Source organism: Manacus candei, unplaced genomic scaffold (genome assembly GCF_025592945.1).
Source record: "Manacus candei isolate 608988 ecotype Guabito, Panama unplaced genomic scaffold, ASM2559294v1 h1tg000067l, whole genome shotgun sequence".
NCBI lineage: Eukaryota > Metazoa > Chordata > Aves > Passeriformes > Pipridae > Manacus > Manacus candei.
In genome coordinates this window covers 5,357,685-5,374,401 of record NW_026138115.1, presented here as the reverse complement: position 1 = coordinate 5,374,401, position 16,717 = coordinate 5,357,685, and the positions used below count along the sequence as shown (strand labels likewise).

At 36.3% G+C, this 16,717-nt stretch overlaps 1 protein-coding gene across 3 annotated transcripts in view; it reads right to left on the bottom strand.

Annotated features, from left to right (window-relative positions):
* Window positions 1–397: 397 nt before the first annotated feature.
* The window catches only part of GALC (galactosylceramidase), a 34,076-nt gene continuing 17,756 nt past the window's right edge, over window positions 398–16,717 (bottom strand). For 2 of the 3 annotated variants that reach the window (XM_051806628.1, XM_051806627.1), the window contains exons 8-17: window positions 16,289–16,444; window positions 15,152–15,276; window positions 13,843–13,970; window positions 13,301–13,390; window positions 12,050–12,139; window positions 11,562–11,706; window positions 10,813–10,993; window positions 7,930–8,093; window positions 6,262–6,338; window positions 398–3,407 (exon numbers count right to left, since the gene is read on the bottom strand). In XM_051806628.1, coding sequence (XP_051662588.1) covers window positions 3,264–3,407; window positions 6,262–6,338; window positions 7,930–8,093; window positions 10,813–10,993; window positions 11,562–11,706; window positions 12,050–12,139; window positions 13,301–13,390; window positions 13,843–13,970; window positions 15,152–15,276; window positions 16,289–16,444 — 1,300 coding nt within the window. In that variant the 3' untranslated portion in view covers window positions 398–3,263. The remainder of the gene's footprint in view (window positions 3,408–6,261; window positions 6,339–7,929; window positions 8,094–10,812; window positions 10,994–11,561; window positions 11,707–12,049; window positions 12,140–13,300; window positions 13,391–13,842; window positions 13,971–15,151; window positions 15,277–16,288; window positions 16,445–16,717) is intronic. The other variant, XM_051806629.1, reaches the window with a different exon arrangement.

Sequence of the window (16,717 nt, the reverse complement as noted above, 5' to 3'; positions counted from 1 at the left end):
GCCTAAAGTAATAGAGTTTCCTGCAAAGGAGTCACAGTGTTTTGCAGGGTTTGAAAATCCCAAGAACTGCTTGTGTCTAACCTCAAAGGTGGGGTGGTAGAGAAGGGACAGAACCGATCTTGATGCAGTGTTTGCACAGTGGTAGCACACACCTGGTTACTGGAAGGCAGTATTTCCAGGGTAATTCATATCTTCATTTCCAGGCATGATGGCCTGGAAAACATAACTAGCTCTGGAATTTCTCCCCTCTTTGTAAAGTTGAACGCTTAAGTTTAGCTGGAAAAAAAAAGTGCATTTGAGATCCAAAAGGATACTCAAAGCAAAGAAGCCTCCTTTAAACTTTCAAAGTACATCTGTACAACACCGTCTGTTTCCATATGTAGAAACTGACTTTCAGCTAAATCTTGTAAGACCTTAGTACTCAGCAGTTCTACTTCACTGGTCCTCAAATACAATTTAATTCCCCTCATTAAACACAAAAAAGCCACCCAGAAATATGCAAAATGTATACTGAGCACTACAAGAAAATCATTTTATCAACAGCACAAGTCCTAATGCATATGGATTTTAAGATACTTTTAATGAGGGCTGGTTGGTTATTCAAAGTGTCAGAAAAACTCTTCTAACACAATTACGTTAATGCCAAGCATATTTATCAGAATCCACAATGAAAAAACTGTCAGCTTTCTTCCTGAAAAAAACAAAGACCCATTTACAGAAGCATTCTACACAAATAAAGGGGGCTTAAGTGTTTTATTTGTCCATTTGGAATGATTAGTGTTTATAATCAACAACATAAATCCACCTCTCAGTGAAAAAGTTGACAGCTTGTTATTGCCAAACATATTACAATCTGCTGAAGGGTGAAGAATTACAGACATATAAAGATGAATAACATTATATCACCATTAAATCACATACTCTGTTCATAGCACTTTAATCCTTTAACATTGTAAACTAAGATTAGGAAAAAAAAATCAACTTGTCCAGTGACAAAATACATTGTGTTTAGTACACAATATAACAGTACAGTTTAATGCACTAGTGCATTGAAAGGTAAAAAAAATGGACAGTTTCTTTGGAATAACTGCATCATTGCTGATCTCTCTCTTGCACAAACACTACTTGCAGCCACAGAAGCTACCAGTAAGTCTTCAGAAGTATCCTACTAGGAAAATCCATCACAGCTAAAATAAATTTATTATGAGATATTATACTCATATTACTTGAATATGAGGACCCAAAATTAAATTCCTTCACATTTGGAGTAACCAGTGACATCCCTTATGAAATCAAGCAAGTAATGAAGAGATCTGCATCCATACTTCAACCATCAAATGAAAGTGATGTGGAAAACAGGCTTTCATTTTTCACCCAGTTAAGTAAACAGTTACTTCATATTTGGAAGCTTTCTAAGAATTTTAAAGTTTAGTGGTCTTAACCATTTTTCAGGGTTACTAGCATGTACAAAATTGAGCAGTATAAGTATAACAGCTAAAAGACAAAGCATTTTCAGTTATTAGAGATGGAACATTCTCTTCTCCAAAACCTAATTTGGAAAGTAAAATTTCATAAAAAATTTCCAGGAATTATTTGTATTGCATTAACTCTACATGAGATGACAACTTCAAAGACTGAAGTTAACACTTACTGGAATCAGCCTTCAAAGTAAAATGGATCAGAAGAATAATCTCTATAAATGCAAGTATACAGCTAATCTTTTTCTCAAGATGTTGCCTGGTAAAAATGGCCTCATACAGCTACTACTACCCTATCAAGTCTGCAGACTACTCACTTGTCAGTTATATAAGATGTGAATGTGAAAAATAGATGGACACAGGAGCCATGTTTCATTATGGCAATAGACATCATCTTCTGACCAACAGCAAACAAGAAAAAATAAGAAGCCAATTGAAGTTGGAATGTGTGTGAGGGAAAATCCCATTCAGTATCTCTTTATATTCTCAATGATTGCTTTCTTTATAACACAGTAACTTGGGGGAAAAAAAATAAAATGAAGCAACAGCAAAACAGAATCCCTCCTTTCTCAAGGATCTGAAGTTCCCTCTGAATTTCATTCCACGATACACAGGAAAAGCTGAAAAACAGACACTACAGTGTCAGTACCACTGGCTGGCTTATTATACAATTCTGTCTCTGTCCACCTGCTGTCACTTACCTTATGAACAGACTGCAGGCTCTTAAGGGCAAAGACTAATCTTTTTTTATTTTCTTTTATACTAGGAAGTGATAGCATCCATATCTCCTTTGTGCCACAATAAGATGGTAAGCTAAATAACATTGTTATGCTTTAATTATTTTCTGTTCTAAGCTTTAGATCCATCAAAAGTGAGAGATGGTTGCCTAAGTTTCTGGAAAACAAAGGCCAGTTTACACACATGACCTGACACAAAAATAAGTACTCTGTTTGCCAGCATCCATGATGCAAAGCTTTTATTCTTTGCACCATGTAAAAAACCCACAAGGTTATCATCAACAAACTATAAGTTATGGTATCTTTTCATCTATTTCAACCCTTTCATTGGAAAGAGGAGGTAGATTAGAAGTAAGGCACATCCTGCACTGCCTGATCAGCCATAAGGCATATTTACATTCCACTGAAAATAGGATCTATTTTAGGGATGGCAATGCAAGTTGGAATAAGTAATCAGGAAGAACTAATCAAATGCACTTGGAGTACCATAATGTCTAGTCACAGACTGTAGCAAAGAAACAGACAAAACATCTTTTTTTTTTTACTATTGAAAATCTAGGTACTTTATCCAAATGAAACTTGAAAATGATAGACCAACAAAAGTATGGGGCCACTGGTTCATAAGGCTTACTGGCACTTAATTCTTTCTTTCACAATGAAAGGAACGGACATAACCATGGAAGTGTTAAATAATGCAGCTTAAGATGCCCCTGTCTTCAGTTAACTTCTAAAGTTATCTTAAAAGTGAGCTGGTAAGTTAAGATGTTGTTATTAAAAGATATTTAAATCCATGAACTTGTTTTCATCATTACCTTGAACTAAAATTTACCCCAAAAAATCAAAGGGCAAAAATCCCATAGCAACTGGGGGATAAAGTTACAGTCATGTTGACGTCTACTCAAGTAAACCTTTAACAAATAATAAGGACAGAATACAGATTCTTTGCCAACAGATCAATCACAGCATAGCATTAAGCTCTCCTCCAAGTTTGAACTGGCTCTTATTCAAAGTAATATGAGAACTGGGTTCTCCAAATGTGAAAGGCACCTCAGCTGGCTTCAACGTGAAAGTTGTCAAACTGTGCAAACTCAAACGAGCGAGTTCCAAGAGCAGCCCAGCCATTGCTTGGTTTAGAAACAGTGACATTCTCCCAGAGTGGATAACCATTTAACAGTCCTGAGGCAGAATTGCCCTGTCAAAAAAAGGAAAATGTTAGCTTTGTAAAATCCAGCATCTGTGTTGACATTGAGCCTACTCACATGGGAGACGACAAAGCAGAGAGATGTCAAGTCAACTTTCAACTACGTTTCACACATTTTTAATGCAGAGGTGCTTCTAAATATTGCACAGAATCCTCCAGTGTCTATCAGTTCTGTGAAACAGATCTAATGCCTTTACAGGGAATATATAAAAGGCTCATTTTCCCTAACTCACAGCTTTACTAACTCAGTGTAAAATCTGAAAGGTAAACTGGTTTTCCTCTTCCACTTGTACTAGGCTCCCTCAAACAGCCCTACTGTCTTAAGATATATCTGCCCCTATTTATGATATACATGGCACTAATTCTGCAGAATTAGGCAGAAGTCAAAAGTAAAGATAGATTTAATTTTGTCATTAAGCTGAGAGGAAGAGGAGACAGCAGAACTTTCAAGTATCACTCAAGCTACTTCAAGCCATTGAAATTAAACAGTTTCAGGAAAAATTACAGTTTATCTTGCCAGTGTTCCACTAAACAGTATTTAGAAAAAAGTACTTCAGTTTAATTGTATTTCTTAATCTGAAAGACAATTATAGACACAGGTAAAAGCAAAGAATGCCTTACAAGAAGGAGTTAATGTAAGAATTCTTTAAAGAGGGCTCTGCTCTTCTGTTATTACATCAAAAATATATTTGGTACAAAAAACTTGAACAGCACAGAGGGAAGTTTGAAGCACCGAAATTTTAAAGTTACCGTGAATGTCTTGTGTTTTAAGTTATTTATGTTCAGTAAACCTTCAGGTTAACAAATGTTTTGACCTGTTTTACATATGGCAATCACTATCATAAATGTAGGTGTACCACAGCCAAAAGTAAACTACATCCATTCCAGTAAATGACTCAGGTACAAGTGTCCCTTTGTCTCCAAATGACAAGAGAAAAAAACCCAGCTCCTAATACTCAATGACATTTTAGCATGAGGGACTCAGTGCATCATTTTAGAAGAGTTATCTTCAGTAGCAGATCTCCCCAGCTAGGATTCAAGCTTCCCCACATTCCAGACCACACTGCAGTTACAAATGTTATATTAGACAATGGGATTAGGCATTCAGAAGAAGGAATTAAGGCCTTTTAGTTAATTGCACCAATGTCACACCCAGGTGAGTGCACAGATATATTTAAAGTAGAGTGTCATAGTTTGAGATTGGCCCCCCCCAAGAGTCGGGGGCTCAGAGGTGACTGGGTGCCAGGGTTCCTTGGAGAGCCAATCACCATTCATGTTGTTTGCTTCTGCTGAAAAATCATATATACACAGCACCAGAAGCTGTTGGCAGTTTTTCTATTGGTGTCTGCTGCGTGTAGTTGTAGAAGGCCAGGGGGTGGCTGGGCTCCTTCTTTCCCCCTCCGGGGGATAGGGGAGCCCTGCGTCCCCCAACTCTGCCTAGGCCAGAGGTAAGAGACAGCATTTGGAGTGTGTGCTGTGAAGGAAGAGATTCACAGCACCTGAGGTAAGAGGGAGGAGGCTAGGCTCTCTTCCCCCACCCCTGCAGCTGCGGGACGCTTAGGACAGTGCATAACTGGACCGAGCTGCCTGTGGCCAAGGCTAGGGGGCTTTTTTCCCCCCACACTGCATTGAGACTGGTAGGGGGTGGATTTTAAGGCTCAGCATTAAAGCAGAGCCAAGTGGACAGGCTGATAATAAAACAGCTTGGTGCTAGGGAGAAGAATCCCAGGCAAAATTGGAGACGAGCCAAGAGCTCGGGAGTTGCCCAGCTGAAAACTGACTCGGAGGACGCTTGATAAGCTGAACTACACTGCAGCAGCCTACGAATCGAGGTATGAGACTGAGAAAGAGAAATCACACAGCAGACCGAGGAGAAAGGACTCAAAGCTATCTTCTTGGACTTCGTGAGGAGAAAAAAACTTCCACAAACAGCTGGAGCTTGGTGAGGGGGGAGCGTTCGGGCCCCGAACACTCCCATGAGGGAGAGACTGGTTACTTCCCAGCCTGAAAAGGTTTCTCCTGGACTAAAGTTAAAGGGAGGGGCTTAAAGGACTGATAGAAGTGTAATAATATATATATATATATAGTTGCCTTTAGTTTGTATAGTATTTATTTGTGTAAATAAATGTATATATTTCCCCTTCCCCCTATAGAAGCCTCTGGCCTGAAAGTTTCTCTCCGGTGTTTGGATAAATTGTGGGAACGGGTGAGAGGAAGCCTGGAAATTGGATTTTGGATTTTCTAATGTGGCTCAGACTGCCACATTTGAGAGTACTTTCCTCTCCAAGTGTCTATGGTCGAAAAGAGTGGAGTGGAGGGGAAAGAAAAAAATGTGGGCAGGCTTCTCATTAACTGTAGCCCATTTATACAGCAACATTACGCTCATGCTTATTTATAACAGTAGAGAAGGTTGGCAGCTCATCTGAGTTTCCTAGTTCTTTACTAGCTGCACATACAAGGCCTTAGCCTGCAAAGGGAACTGGTAGCAGACAGATTTGTAAAACAGGCCAGTTTTGTAGTCTACTGACTGTCTTCAGAAAAAGAAAAATCAGATCTTTTTGTTAGCTTAAACAAGAGATTTGCCTCTCTGACCCTCCTACCTCCATCTTCCAATTCATCATTTATTTTCTATACCCTCTACAGTTTCTCAAGATCCTTTTAAAAATACAGGCAGCAGAACTTGGTATGGCATTTTAATATTGGTTTAAAATAACAGATATTATTTATGTTTTAGATAGGGTAAACTAATACAAGTAGACCATCAATAGTATAGCATTGTTTTGTCTAAACCATTTAGGACTGAAGTTTCATAACTGTTTTTCTGGCTTTTTGCCGGTGTCCTTACCTGAATGTTGAGAGTAAGTGTGTGCCATGCATTATCCCGGACACCAGAAAGTCCTTTCATTAATATTTCTTCTCCAGCTGCAAAACATGCTTAAGTTAACAAACTGTTACTTCAGCCTTTTGCTGATGCTGATAAGTACCAAGCCAGCAAAAACAAAATAATATCTATTTTTCAGAAGTGCTCAGGACTGACATTTTACCAATTTCAATCGCAGCATGGAAGGCTTAACATGCAAACCAGGCTCTACATTATCAGTGCATTCTCCTGTTTTGCCAGGACTGTTTTCCCACTAAAATCTCTAATGCTCTTTGCAATTTGGCATGAGATGAGGATTCACTCTATTGAGAGTAGGAGTTCATGAAGTGTGACAGTAGCTATAGTATCTATAGACCTCCTTCTTTGTGTATTGTTTGGAACTATTTTAAATCACAGGGTTGGAGTTGCCACATCATCATGTTGCTTAGTTCTACTCAAAATTTAACCTAAGCAAAAATTGGGTGTGCTTGACACCTGGATGGAAGACCTGAAAAAAAAATTAAATGCTACAGGTCTTCAATTATTCAGCAGACAGCTTTAGCTGCAAGGTAGTTTAACATTCAGGCTCCCTTCTACAAATCTATAAAGATGACCAAAAATCACTGTGCAGAAAAAAATTATCATATTGTGTAACAAGTGTCTCAGCCTGAAATAATGAGGTGGTTAATCATTTCATCTAGGAAAAATTAGTTTTGACAGCCTGAGAAACTAATTGGGTAATGTTGCGATGTCTTATTAAAAATAAATACTGGAGTTCATCCTAAACACAAGTATATTTTTACGTACAGCTGAAATTTAAGTTTTTATGGAGTTAGGCATTGCAAGGAGCACCAGTATGCTAAGGGAAGATATGTAAAACCTTCTTTATGCTACTTGTCCATGGTAAAAAAGGAAAGGAACACACACACAAACACACAACAATATATCTGATCAGATATTATTGTATTTGTATTGTATTTTTGTAGATCTAGAAGCTGCATTCGACTCATCAGAAATTACTGCAAATTTTAACTCATGAAGTGATAGGAAATCCATTTAAACAACATAAGCTGCCACTATTTGAAAGAAAAGAACTTTTAGCTACTGATGAAGTTTTATGACACACTCTTTCATGTGCCTGTCAAATGCTCTACAGATGGAATGTTAGCATCACAAGTAGAATATGCTCTCACTCCACTGAGCTAGACTAACAGTAGGATGCATAATTTGAGGAAAAAGTAGACCACTCATCAGCATCACCTAAGCCAGATGTATGTACAGTGACTTGCACTGCTCTTCAAGACAAGTCCCTGCATGTCACTCAGGATTTTTTTCAATGTGTAGTTTAAGAAGACAGATCAAATCCTTCTGTAATTAATACTGTATCAGAGGATGTATGATAAGCAAAATAGTTTATATTTTCTAGTGTAAAATAGGTTTTGTCAGTGGAAAAAGAAAAAAATCCAGAAAGCTAAGCCTAAGTAGCCAGCCAGTAGCCTCAAGATGCTTTCTCCATCTACAAAAAGGGTCCATTATTAGAGCACAATAGTGATGACAACTGAACTATAAAATCTGAATGTTAGCCATTTTTATCAAGGTTGTCAAAAAGACATGTTCATATGCCAGCATCCTCTTTAGCAAAGAGCTGCTTACCTATATCACGAGTCACTCTGTAGGTGCCATCTGCAAAAACCCAGAAGAAAACTCCCTTGGTACGTCGAACATAGATCCCACCATTGTCAACTCTTCCCGCAATAAATACACCCCCATCATGTTGCTTTTCTATGTAGATGTCACAGGTGACTGTCATGTTTACCCTGTAAGAGAAGTTCAGTGTTTTCAGAAGGAAGGAATCAATTGTTTTAAGCAGGCAGTAGGTATTCCTTATTCAGTAGAGCAACCTTCTTAAGGAAAGATTTAGCAATCTTAATGTGGGAGAAACACAGAACTTGTTTAGACCCATTCCCACATGTGAGTTCATAGATTTCCATAAGCATGGCAATTCTCAGAAACCAACAACAAAACAAAGTGTTTTGTCAGCAAGTTTCAATTAATTATTAAAATAAAATTTAAGAAAACCAACCCACACAAACAAAAATCTACCAAACAGTAGTTTTGCATGTCCACAGAAAAGCTGTCCGGTCTGCAAAATAAAAGTTGCTCCTAGATAAATCAAATCCAAGATTCAAGGTCATAGCACCAGATCTGCTAAAATTTGCCGTTTCTCTAGGATTTTTAATACAGGACAGGTCTTAAATAATCCAGACTGCTTGCCCCAAAGCCAAAACAAATGTTTTTAAACAAAATGTTCAAATACGTTGAAATTATTCGATTTTCCTGAGGCGATACTCCAGCTCAACAGTAAGACACTATATTATACACATAATGACAGCTGTGAAGGAGAATAAAGCAAAGTGATACCAGAACCATCAAATAGCACCTAGTAAATTTACACAACTTATTCCTCCCCAAAGTTGCACAACAAGCCTCTCAATCATAAAAATTAAAAGCATTCTTTACCTCTATTAATGTATATTCAAACTAAAAATCTATATCTCATATCTGAAAACATTTGCAATATGGATACAGCTGCAAGGTCACATATTTAGGAGGTTTATAATTATCCATGATTATTTACAGAATGCAAAAAGACTCTGTGACACCAGCTCAGCTGATAACTGAATCAAAGAATACCTATTTTATATATCTTTTCTCCTCACCTCTAACACAATAGTAATGTTATAAGAAGTATTAGATTCTTGGATATATATTCATTACACAAACCAGATTACTTTTGTGACTCCCTATGTATTAAACAAGAGAACCCCCACATCCTCCTTCAGCCATTATTAAGAGACTGGAAGCAATGAATAATTAATTAAATAGTAATGTTTCAGAATATAGCTAGGTTCAATAAAACAATCAGAGCAAAACACTATCAAATTCAGAAGAAGGGAAAAAAAGGCTTTCACATGCACAAGTTTAAAATGCAAACTAAAGCTAACTAAATAATCCTGAAATTGAATCATAATAAATTGCCACTAACGACTGAAGTCACATATGATTCCACAGAGAAATTTAGCCAAGATTGGTTCTGAATTTTAATGGCATACACTAATTGTTAAAAACATCTGCCAGAGACAAGATTAGCTTTAAACTGAGCATGAAGCAAACAAATCTGAGGGCCTGAAATTGAAGACCAGCATTACAAAACATTACAGATCAGTAAAACTTGAAGGATCAGCTGAATATTCAGGACACAAGCATGGTTCTGAAAATAAGATGAAGATTCAGAAAGAACTGGATCAAAAATGAAATAATAGGAAGTGTTTAGGAATGTCAGTACAGTAATTTAAGAATACAGCCTGCGTAGCTGTTATAGGAATCACTGAATATGATTTACTCAATGAGGAAAAGTTGATTATAGGGGAATATGAGATTTTTTTCTTAACAGAGGGCTGTAAAAGAAAACATCAGATAACTGAAGAACAAGCTCCAGTTACAAGATTATGGTATTCTTCCAGGCTTCAGATCAAAGTGATTCAATCACTTCTCCAGGCCTGAAATTAGAAGTGTGAAGCAAGTCCTTAAAAAGCATTTGGGACATCAATGATCTAATCAAAGCGAAAAAAATGTGACAGAATGGCTACTTTAAAGACCATATCCAAAGAATTTAAGCTAGACTTCTTAGTAGAAGAAAAAGTTTTAAGCATGAAGTTTATGCTTACTATAAAAGTACAATTAGTTAACAGGCTCTTTCCCAAATGCTTCTTAATTCTAAATAAACATTATTCTAAAATATGCTGCTTGATTCCAAATTAACATTACAGCTCCTAGAAAAAATTGCAATTGTAACCATACTCTTATCAAAGCAGTAAACCTCAGTTACATTTACCCAGAAATGAAACTGGTTGAAGTAGCAGTTGAATCAAATCCACACAATTCTAGGAACTGCTCAGAAGATGGCAGTCTGCAACAAATACAACTGAATTATCCATGAAATAGTCTGGATATTATGAGATTGATCAAATTGTTAACAATTAATCCAGATAACTCAAAATTATGTAATTTAAAAGTAATCAATTTTTTTTGTCCCATTTAAAAAATATTGAAACTCAGGGCATATTTTGAATTCGGATTTTGACTTGGTCTTTCTAGTACGTCAACTCAGATCCATTATTCTGAAAAAATAGCTTGAAAAAAATATGCAAGACAGAAATTAAAAAAAAAAAATATGCAAGACAGTGTAGCAGTGGGCCAAGTAACCAAGAGATGCAGTGGACTTCCCATCCTTTAAGAGTCATTTAGACAGACACAGTTGATCTTTGGCCCTGAGCAGCACTCAATGACTTTTGGAGGTCCCTGTGACATCATTCCTACATACATACATACATTCCTACATACAGAGAATTTGAATGCAAAAGCACAAGCCCTCTGTCCAAGAGAAATGAGGCTCGAGACAGATTAACTGATCCTAACTCACACTGGTAAGGAGGACATTTCCCCAAACGTCACTAGAAAATAGTATTTACATACCACTGAAAATTTCCTATGATACTGATGGTCTGGTCTGCATCAGAAACCCAAGTGATGGGCCGCTGAACCACCACCTGGCGGAGTGTGAACACATGATCTCCTGGGTCAGAAGCATTTACAAAGTATTCAAAGACACCTGTCTGATCTGCAAAATTTGGGGCTTCACTGAAAGGTGGATTACCTGTTCAGAAAATAAAATACATATCAACTCCAAAACATTATTTTTCTTCTAAATACTCTTGTTTTCAGAAACTTCCCCTGAAAATTTTCTTCAGAATTTTGACCTGCCATATGAAAGCATAGTCTCTGAAATTGAAATTTTAAAGTAGACATCAGTTTTCACAAACACACGAACAAAGTAAATTGCCTTCTTCCCTACCTCCCTTCCAAAAAAAAAGTTCACTATAATTATGAGCTATACCATTTGCATCAAGAATTTCAGAACTGCTAGTGAACATCCAGTTAAGACACAGAGTAAAATACACCTGATTTGAAGTGAAGTGTACAGGTGAAAGTTGTTGGAGAAACAGATATAAATAAAAAAAAAAAAATAAAAAAAAAACAAAACACACCAAAAAAACAAAACAAACAAACCAACCCCCCCCAAAAAAAAGAAAAAAACCAAAACAACAAAACAGACCTCAGACTACTTCATGTAGAGGATTCAAATAGCATAACTTACTGCCTTTCTACATTATGGTTGTACCTGTGTGTGAATAAAACTTTTGGATAACAGAATTCTGACTTACGTATATTAAAATCATCTTTGTAATTTGAAGGAAAGGGATGAGGTGGAGGCGGCTCTGGGTAAATGCATTTATGTCCTGTCTTGAGTGTGGTTAAAGTGTAGACTTCATCCACATCTAGATCTAAAGAAAATCTTCCCCTCCACACCTAGAATTGAAGAAAGCTCAAGCTGCAAAAATTAAACAACTAAATGACTAAATACTCAAGTTCTCAAATTAAAGAAGATCCTCTAAAGTCCAGTTTTAAGGCAAACGTCCTGTCTTCTTGCCTCAGCATTTAATATCTCCAGGCTATTTTGAAAACTCCTTTCCCCCAAATTCTTTAGTACCTCCAAGAAAGGTTGTATATAACTGGTAAAATTGTAACCAAAAGGCCTTAATGAAATGTGCCCTAAATATGCATCTTAAGCATAAAAGTCAAGGAGTTTCAGCAAAGGGGGAAGACGCACCTGAAATTGAAGAGAGACTGTAATTCCAACTGATCAACTCACCTTTACAGGGCGGAGTCGCTGAAAAAGACTCGAGTTTCCAGAGTCAAAACCAAGTCTAGAATGCCACACTTGAAGGGTTTCCACCATAAACTACAACGAAACACAATATACAATTTAACACAACAGCAGCAAAATAAACAACCTTGAATATTCACCTTCAGAAGTATCAGTCCTCTATGGGTGTCTAATTTTTGTTATTTTAAAGCTGTTAAATGATCACATTAGAGACTGCGACTCCGCTCAGCTAGTCATTACATATGCCCTATATTTTTATCAATTATACATCAATAATGTCCTAACATGCAGCAATCTTGTTTTTAAAGACAGAAAGCATTGCAATCACACAACATAATCTTTAGCTTCTCTTTTACCAACAATAGTAACTAGACTGAAATAATCTCCTGCTAATTTCACTTTAACGAGACCTTTAATTTAGTTACTGGTCCTTTGATATCCATTTTTGAGCAAAGTATTTTGCTTACAGATCTCCGAAATTCTGCAATACTATGACATATCAATAACATTAGCTACAAATTTTAATCATACCTAATCCCTAAAATTAGGGATATAAGCAAGCAACCTAGAGCTTGCTTTTCCTAAGCAAATCATTTTATTGCCAAAAGTACTGTCCAAGCTGTCTCCTTGTAAAGAAAACCAATGTCATCAAAAACCAAATTCTGAATAAGTAAACTCTGTCAACTTCTGAGAAGGAATCATCCAAATCAATTAACAAAGATTCACTCCAGTTTATAGTGAAAGTATTGTTCACATTTCAGAGTGAAATTTAGTTTAGCAAGATTAAAAAAGAGAATAAACAAACCAACAACTGGGAGATTCTCAGAATTTTCACAGGATGCAACAACATAACCTACAGCATAAAATCAACCAGTTATTCCCCTGGAAAGGAGCTGATGGCCATGCTGGCCAGATAAACTCCATCAGCATAGTCAGAGCACCCAGCATTGGAATAAATTCTAAAGAAAACTCCAGCTGCATGTCTCTTCTGGGGAATTTCTTCTTCAATATACAGATGATAAGACTGGGAGGTAACAATTCTACAATTTCAGTCATGACATTGCATCTCCTGGTAAAAGCAGAATTCGAATGCTTAAAACTTTGCCAGGTGTGGACAGTCTCTGGTATTGGAGGCTGTTAATTTCTTGCTAACCTGTGGTACTGTCTTGCATGTATTTGATTATGAATAGTAGTTCATTTTACAAGATTGTTCAAGCGTATTCAAGATCTACTTACAAATGATCCTTTGAGGTAGAAAGTTGCTCTCTGAGGTGTGACACTGAAATTAGGTAGTGGAGGCCTGATACACTGAGAGTGATTATGAGTCTGAAGAAAAAAATAAATTTAACAGAAGGAACATTCATTACTGGAATGCATCACAAGGCAACCCATAGGAAAAACATGCAGCATAGAACTGAAATTAAAAAAGCACTCATTTATTTCACTGTTAACATAATAACTACAATTATACTACTTTAATAATGTTATTTTTAATACTGATTTTAAAAAAGCACATGATTAAACTTCCTCCCAGAGTGTGTAATCAAATTAAAGCTAATTTATGATAAAAAGATAAAGAAGACATATATACTGGTCTTCAGGAAGACTCAATTAGCTATTCAAAACTTCACGTAGAAAAAAGGCCCTCTAGTGGACTCACTAACAAAGCTACCAGTACCAAAGGACATTCACAGATTCTGAACTACATAAAATCAAGACAGGTCCTTCATAACAAAACATTATCTTTCCTAGTTCATTGGAATTGCTGATGCACATACCATAGTTTCAATGATGATGGTAAGGTTCCCTAGACCATCTGTCAGAGCTACAAAACTGCCACCTCCTTCTAAGTGTCCATCCACTTGCAAGTATGACCAGCCTGGCTGAGTAAATTGTGTTGTGTGTGCTGAGACAATATGAATAAAAATCAGAATACAGTAAGACTTAATAAAAAATAGTACCATTTTCAGTCTTAATTAAATTTCTCTCATACATGCTTACACAATAAAAACCTGATTTGGGGAAGAAAGTAATAGAACTTCCATAATAAATTCTACCTACACAAGAAGAAAGATTAAAGAATTTTACTAAGGCACAATTTAAAACACCAACTCTCTGGCAGAAAAAACAGTTAAAATGATAGAGGTTATTTAGACAGGAAGAACAAGCTATTACACCACTATGTAAGGTACTCACATACATGCAATTTGAAAATTCATCACAGTTTAGATTTTCACAAATCTTTTTTTTTTTCTTTAAATAAAGTAAACATTTGAGCCGGAGAAAGCATAGATGGGCATCTCCATGAGAGATAAGTAAGGTTTTCAGCATAAAGGAGAAAATATGACCCAGATCCTGAAAATCCTGAGCAACATGGACAAAGGAACAACCGCTCAGCTGTTCCGAACTGTTCATGGGACAGTACGGCCATTTTTGGTTTAATGCTTTTACATATATAGGTAACCAGCATAAGAACAAAAATTAAAGTATTTGTTTTGTACCTCACTCATGGCACTGCAAATCCTACTTGCTCTAGTGAACAAACATTACATACAGAAGGACTACAGGGAAGCCAGTGAATCCATGTGTCCATAGATAGACACTACATGAACATACTTCGCTTTCCCCAAGCTTAAGGAAATGCTGATTTACACAAGCCAAGAATCTCAAGCAGGGTAAGAATACAGAGGTTCTTTGTTCCATTTTCTCAAATTGAAAAGTATCAAATGAAATTGATACTCCTCAAAGGTTAAAAATAGAAGAGGGGAAGAAAATATGAAAGCACACTAACCCTTATAGGCACTTCAGATCAAAATATTGTAATAGTAATGGTTATAAAGGCAGTAGTTTATTCATTTCTGCTACATCTAAAGGTCAACTATTAAGATATTAGATCTTTTTGTTTTCTACTGAAAGGAGCATTTTTTTCTCCCTTTTTAAAGTATTCACAAAACTTTTCACAAATCTGCCTTAATTTGGTACAAAAAAAAAAATAATACACATAAAAACACTAAAGAAATGAAAGCCTCAGAAAGTACAGTGATGCTCGGTGTCAGATCACCGAAATTTTAACTGCAAAGTTTTTACCTGTAATCCAGATAGGAGCTTCAACTTTATAGTGGCCACTCCATGGCTCTTGTGCTGTCATTAGCCCACACCGACCAAAGGGCAACTCTTCATAATAACTAGCCACTAAGTTCCATGCGATTGTTCTGGAAGAAAAACAGGTGTCAGCTGTGCAGTTGGCTCCATTCATATGGATAGTATTATATGAACTTAGTACAATAATCCATTCCTGTTTTTTCTCCAGCATACAATGAAAATAATTTGGGGGATGGGGGTAGGGAGAATATCTTTCCAGCTAAAGGGAAAAAAAAAAACCACAGGAGAGAAAAATAAAGCAAATCAGCTTGCAGTGTTGAGAGCTTCTTCCAAAACTTGTGATGCATTCCCTGGCTATATCATCACAAAAAACCTGCATATTAAATGAAATACGTATTGAGGGTTAAAGACTCCATTTGTCTGCATTTTTTTCCTGTTTTGAAGGCAAGAAATTTTGTTGGGAAAATTTATAGCTTTTTGTTGGGGTGTTATTTGGTTGGAGTTTTTTTGATTAATTGTTTATTGTTGTGCATGGTGGTATTCTCTTCTAAAACTGGGAGTTATGTAATTTCCCAGTAAAGAGAACAGCTTTCTTCCAGTTTTCAGTTTGGAAAGAAAATGTGCAAAACAGTAAATTAACAAATACAGTGTGTTTTAGAATGGATTCTGAGGGAAGAAATTGAATGGTAAAATTAGATAATTACATCCATACATATTACTTTTGACTGAAGAAAAATAACTTGATCAAGACCTTAAGAAAAATACAGATAAATTAGCATTATGGATATTTTTCTCCAAAGTTTTTCATGTGGACAGTTCTTCTTAAAAACATTCTCTTTTTAATAATTATTATCAGTCTCAAAGGTATCTGAAATTAGCTGCATAAACCATTGGATGCTGTGGAACAGTAACTAAGAATACACTAAAACCTGTGGAACTTCTACTCCAGAAAGAATTAAGGACAGCAGACTTCATATGTTACTATATTTGAATTCAGGCTGACAGCAGAGCGAGTTTCAGTTTACCTGCTTTCTTACCATAGCAGATAGATGTCTTATATAGTACTTTAAAGAATTCTTACACACCAAGTTGTGAAAGTGAGCAATAGTGCACAACACTTACGAGGTCATGTTTCCATTTACATAGTTTTGGTTCAGGATCCGAGCCCAGCAGCCTGCACCTACTTCATCATTGAAAGTACTGTAATCTTCTGAAGACCACAGTTTCTTCTCAGTTAATATGGCATTTTGCACTGTTTTTGTCCCAGGATAGTGAGCCCTACATAACATTTTAAAAAGAAAGAGTACTTAGTACAAAGAGAAAAGTCAATGTTTGGAAGTACATATAGCAGCAATGATTCATCTCCTTCAAACTGAAAATGAGAAACAAAATATCTTTGGAATACTACAAGTGGAATAGAAGAAAATGGACCAAGGTGGAGTCATAACATTCCAGAGCTTATTGTATTTGCATCAGTAGAAGAATATTTCTTCTGATATATGACAGCATATAAGTAAACTTAGATTTAAAGATGCTGTACAATTTCCACAG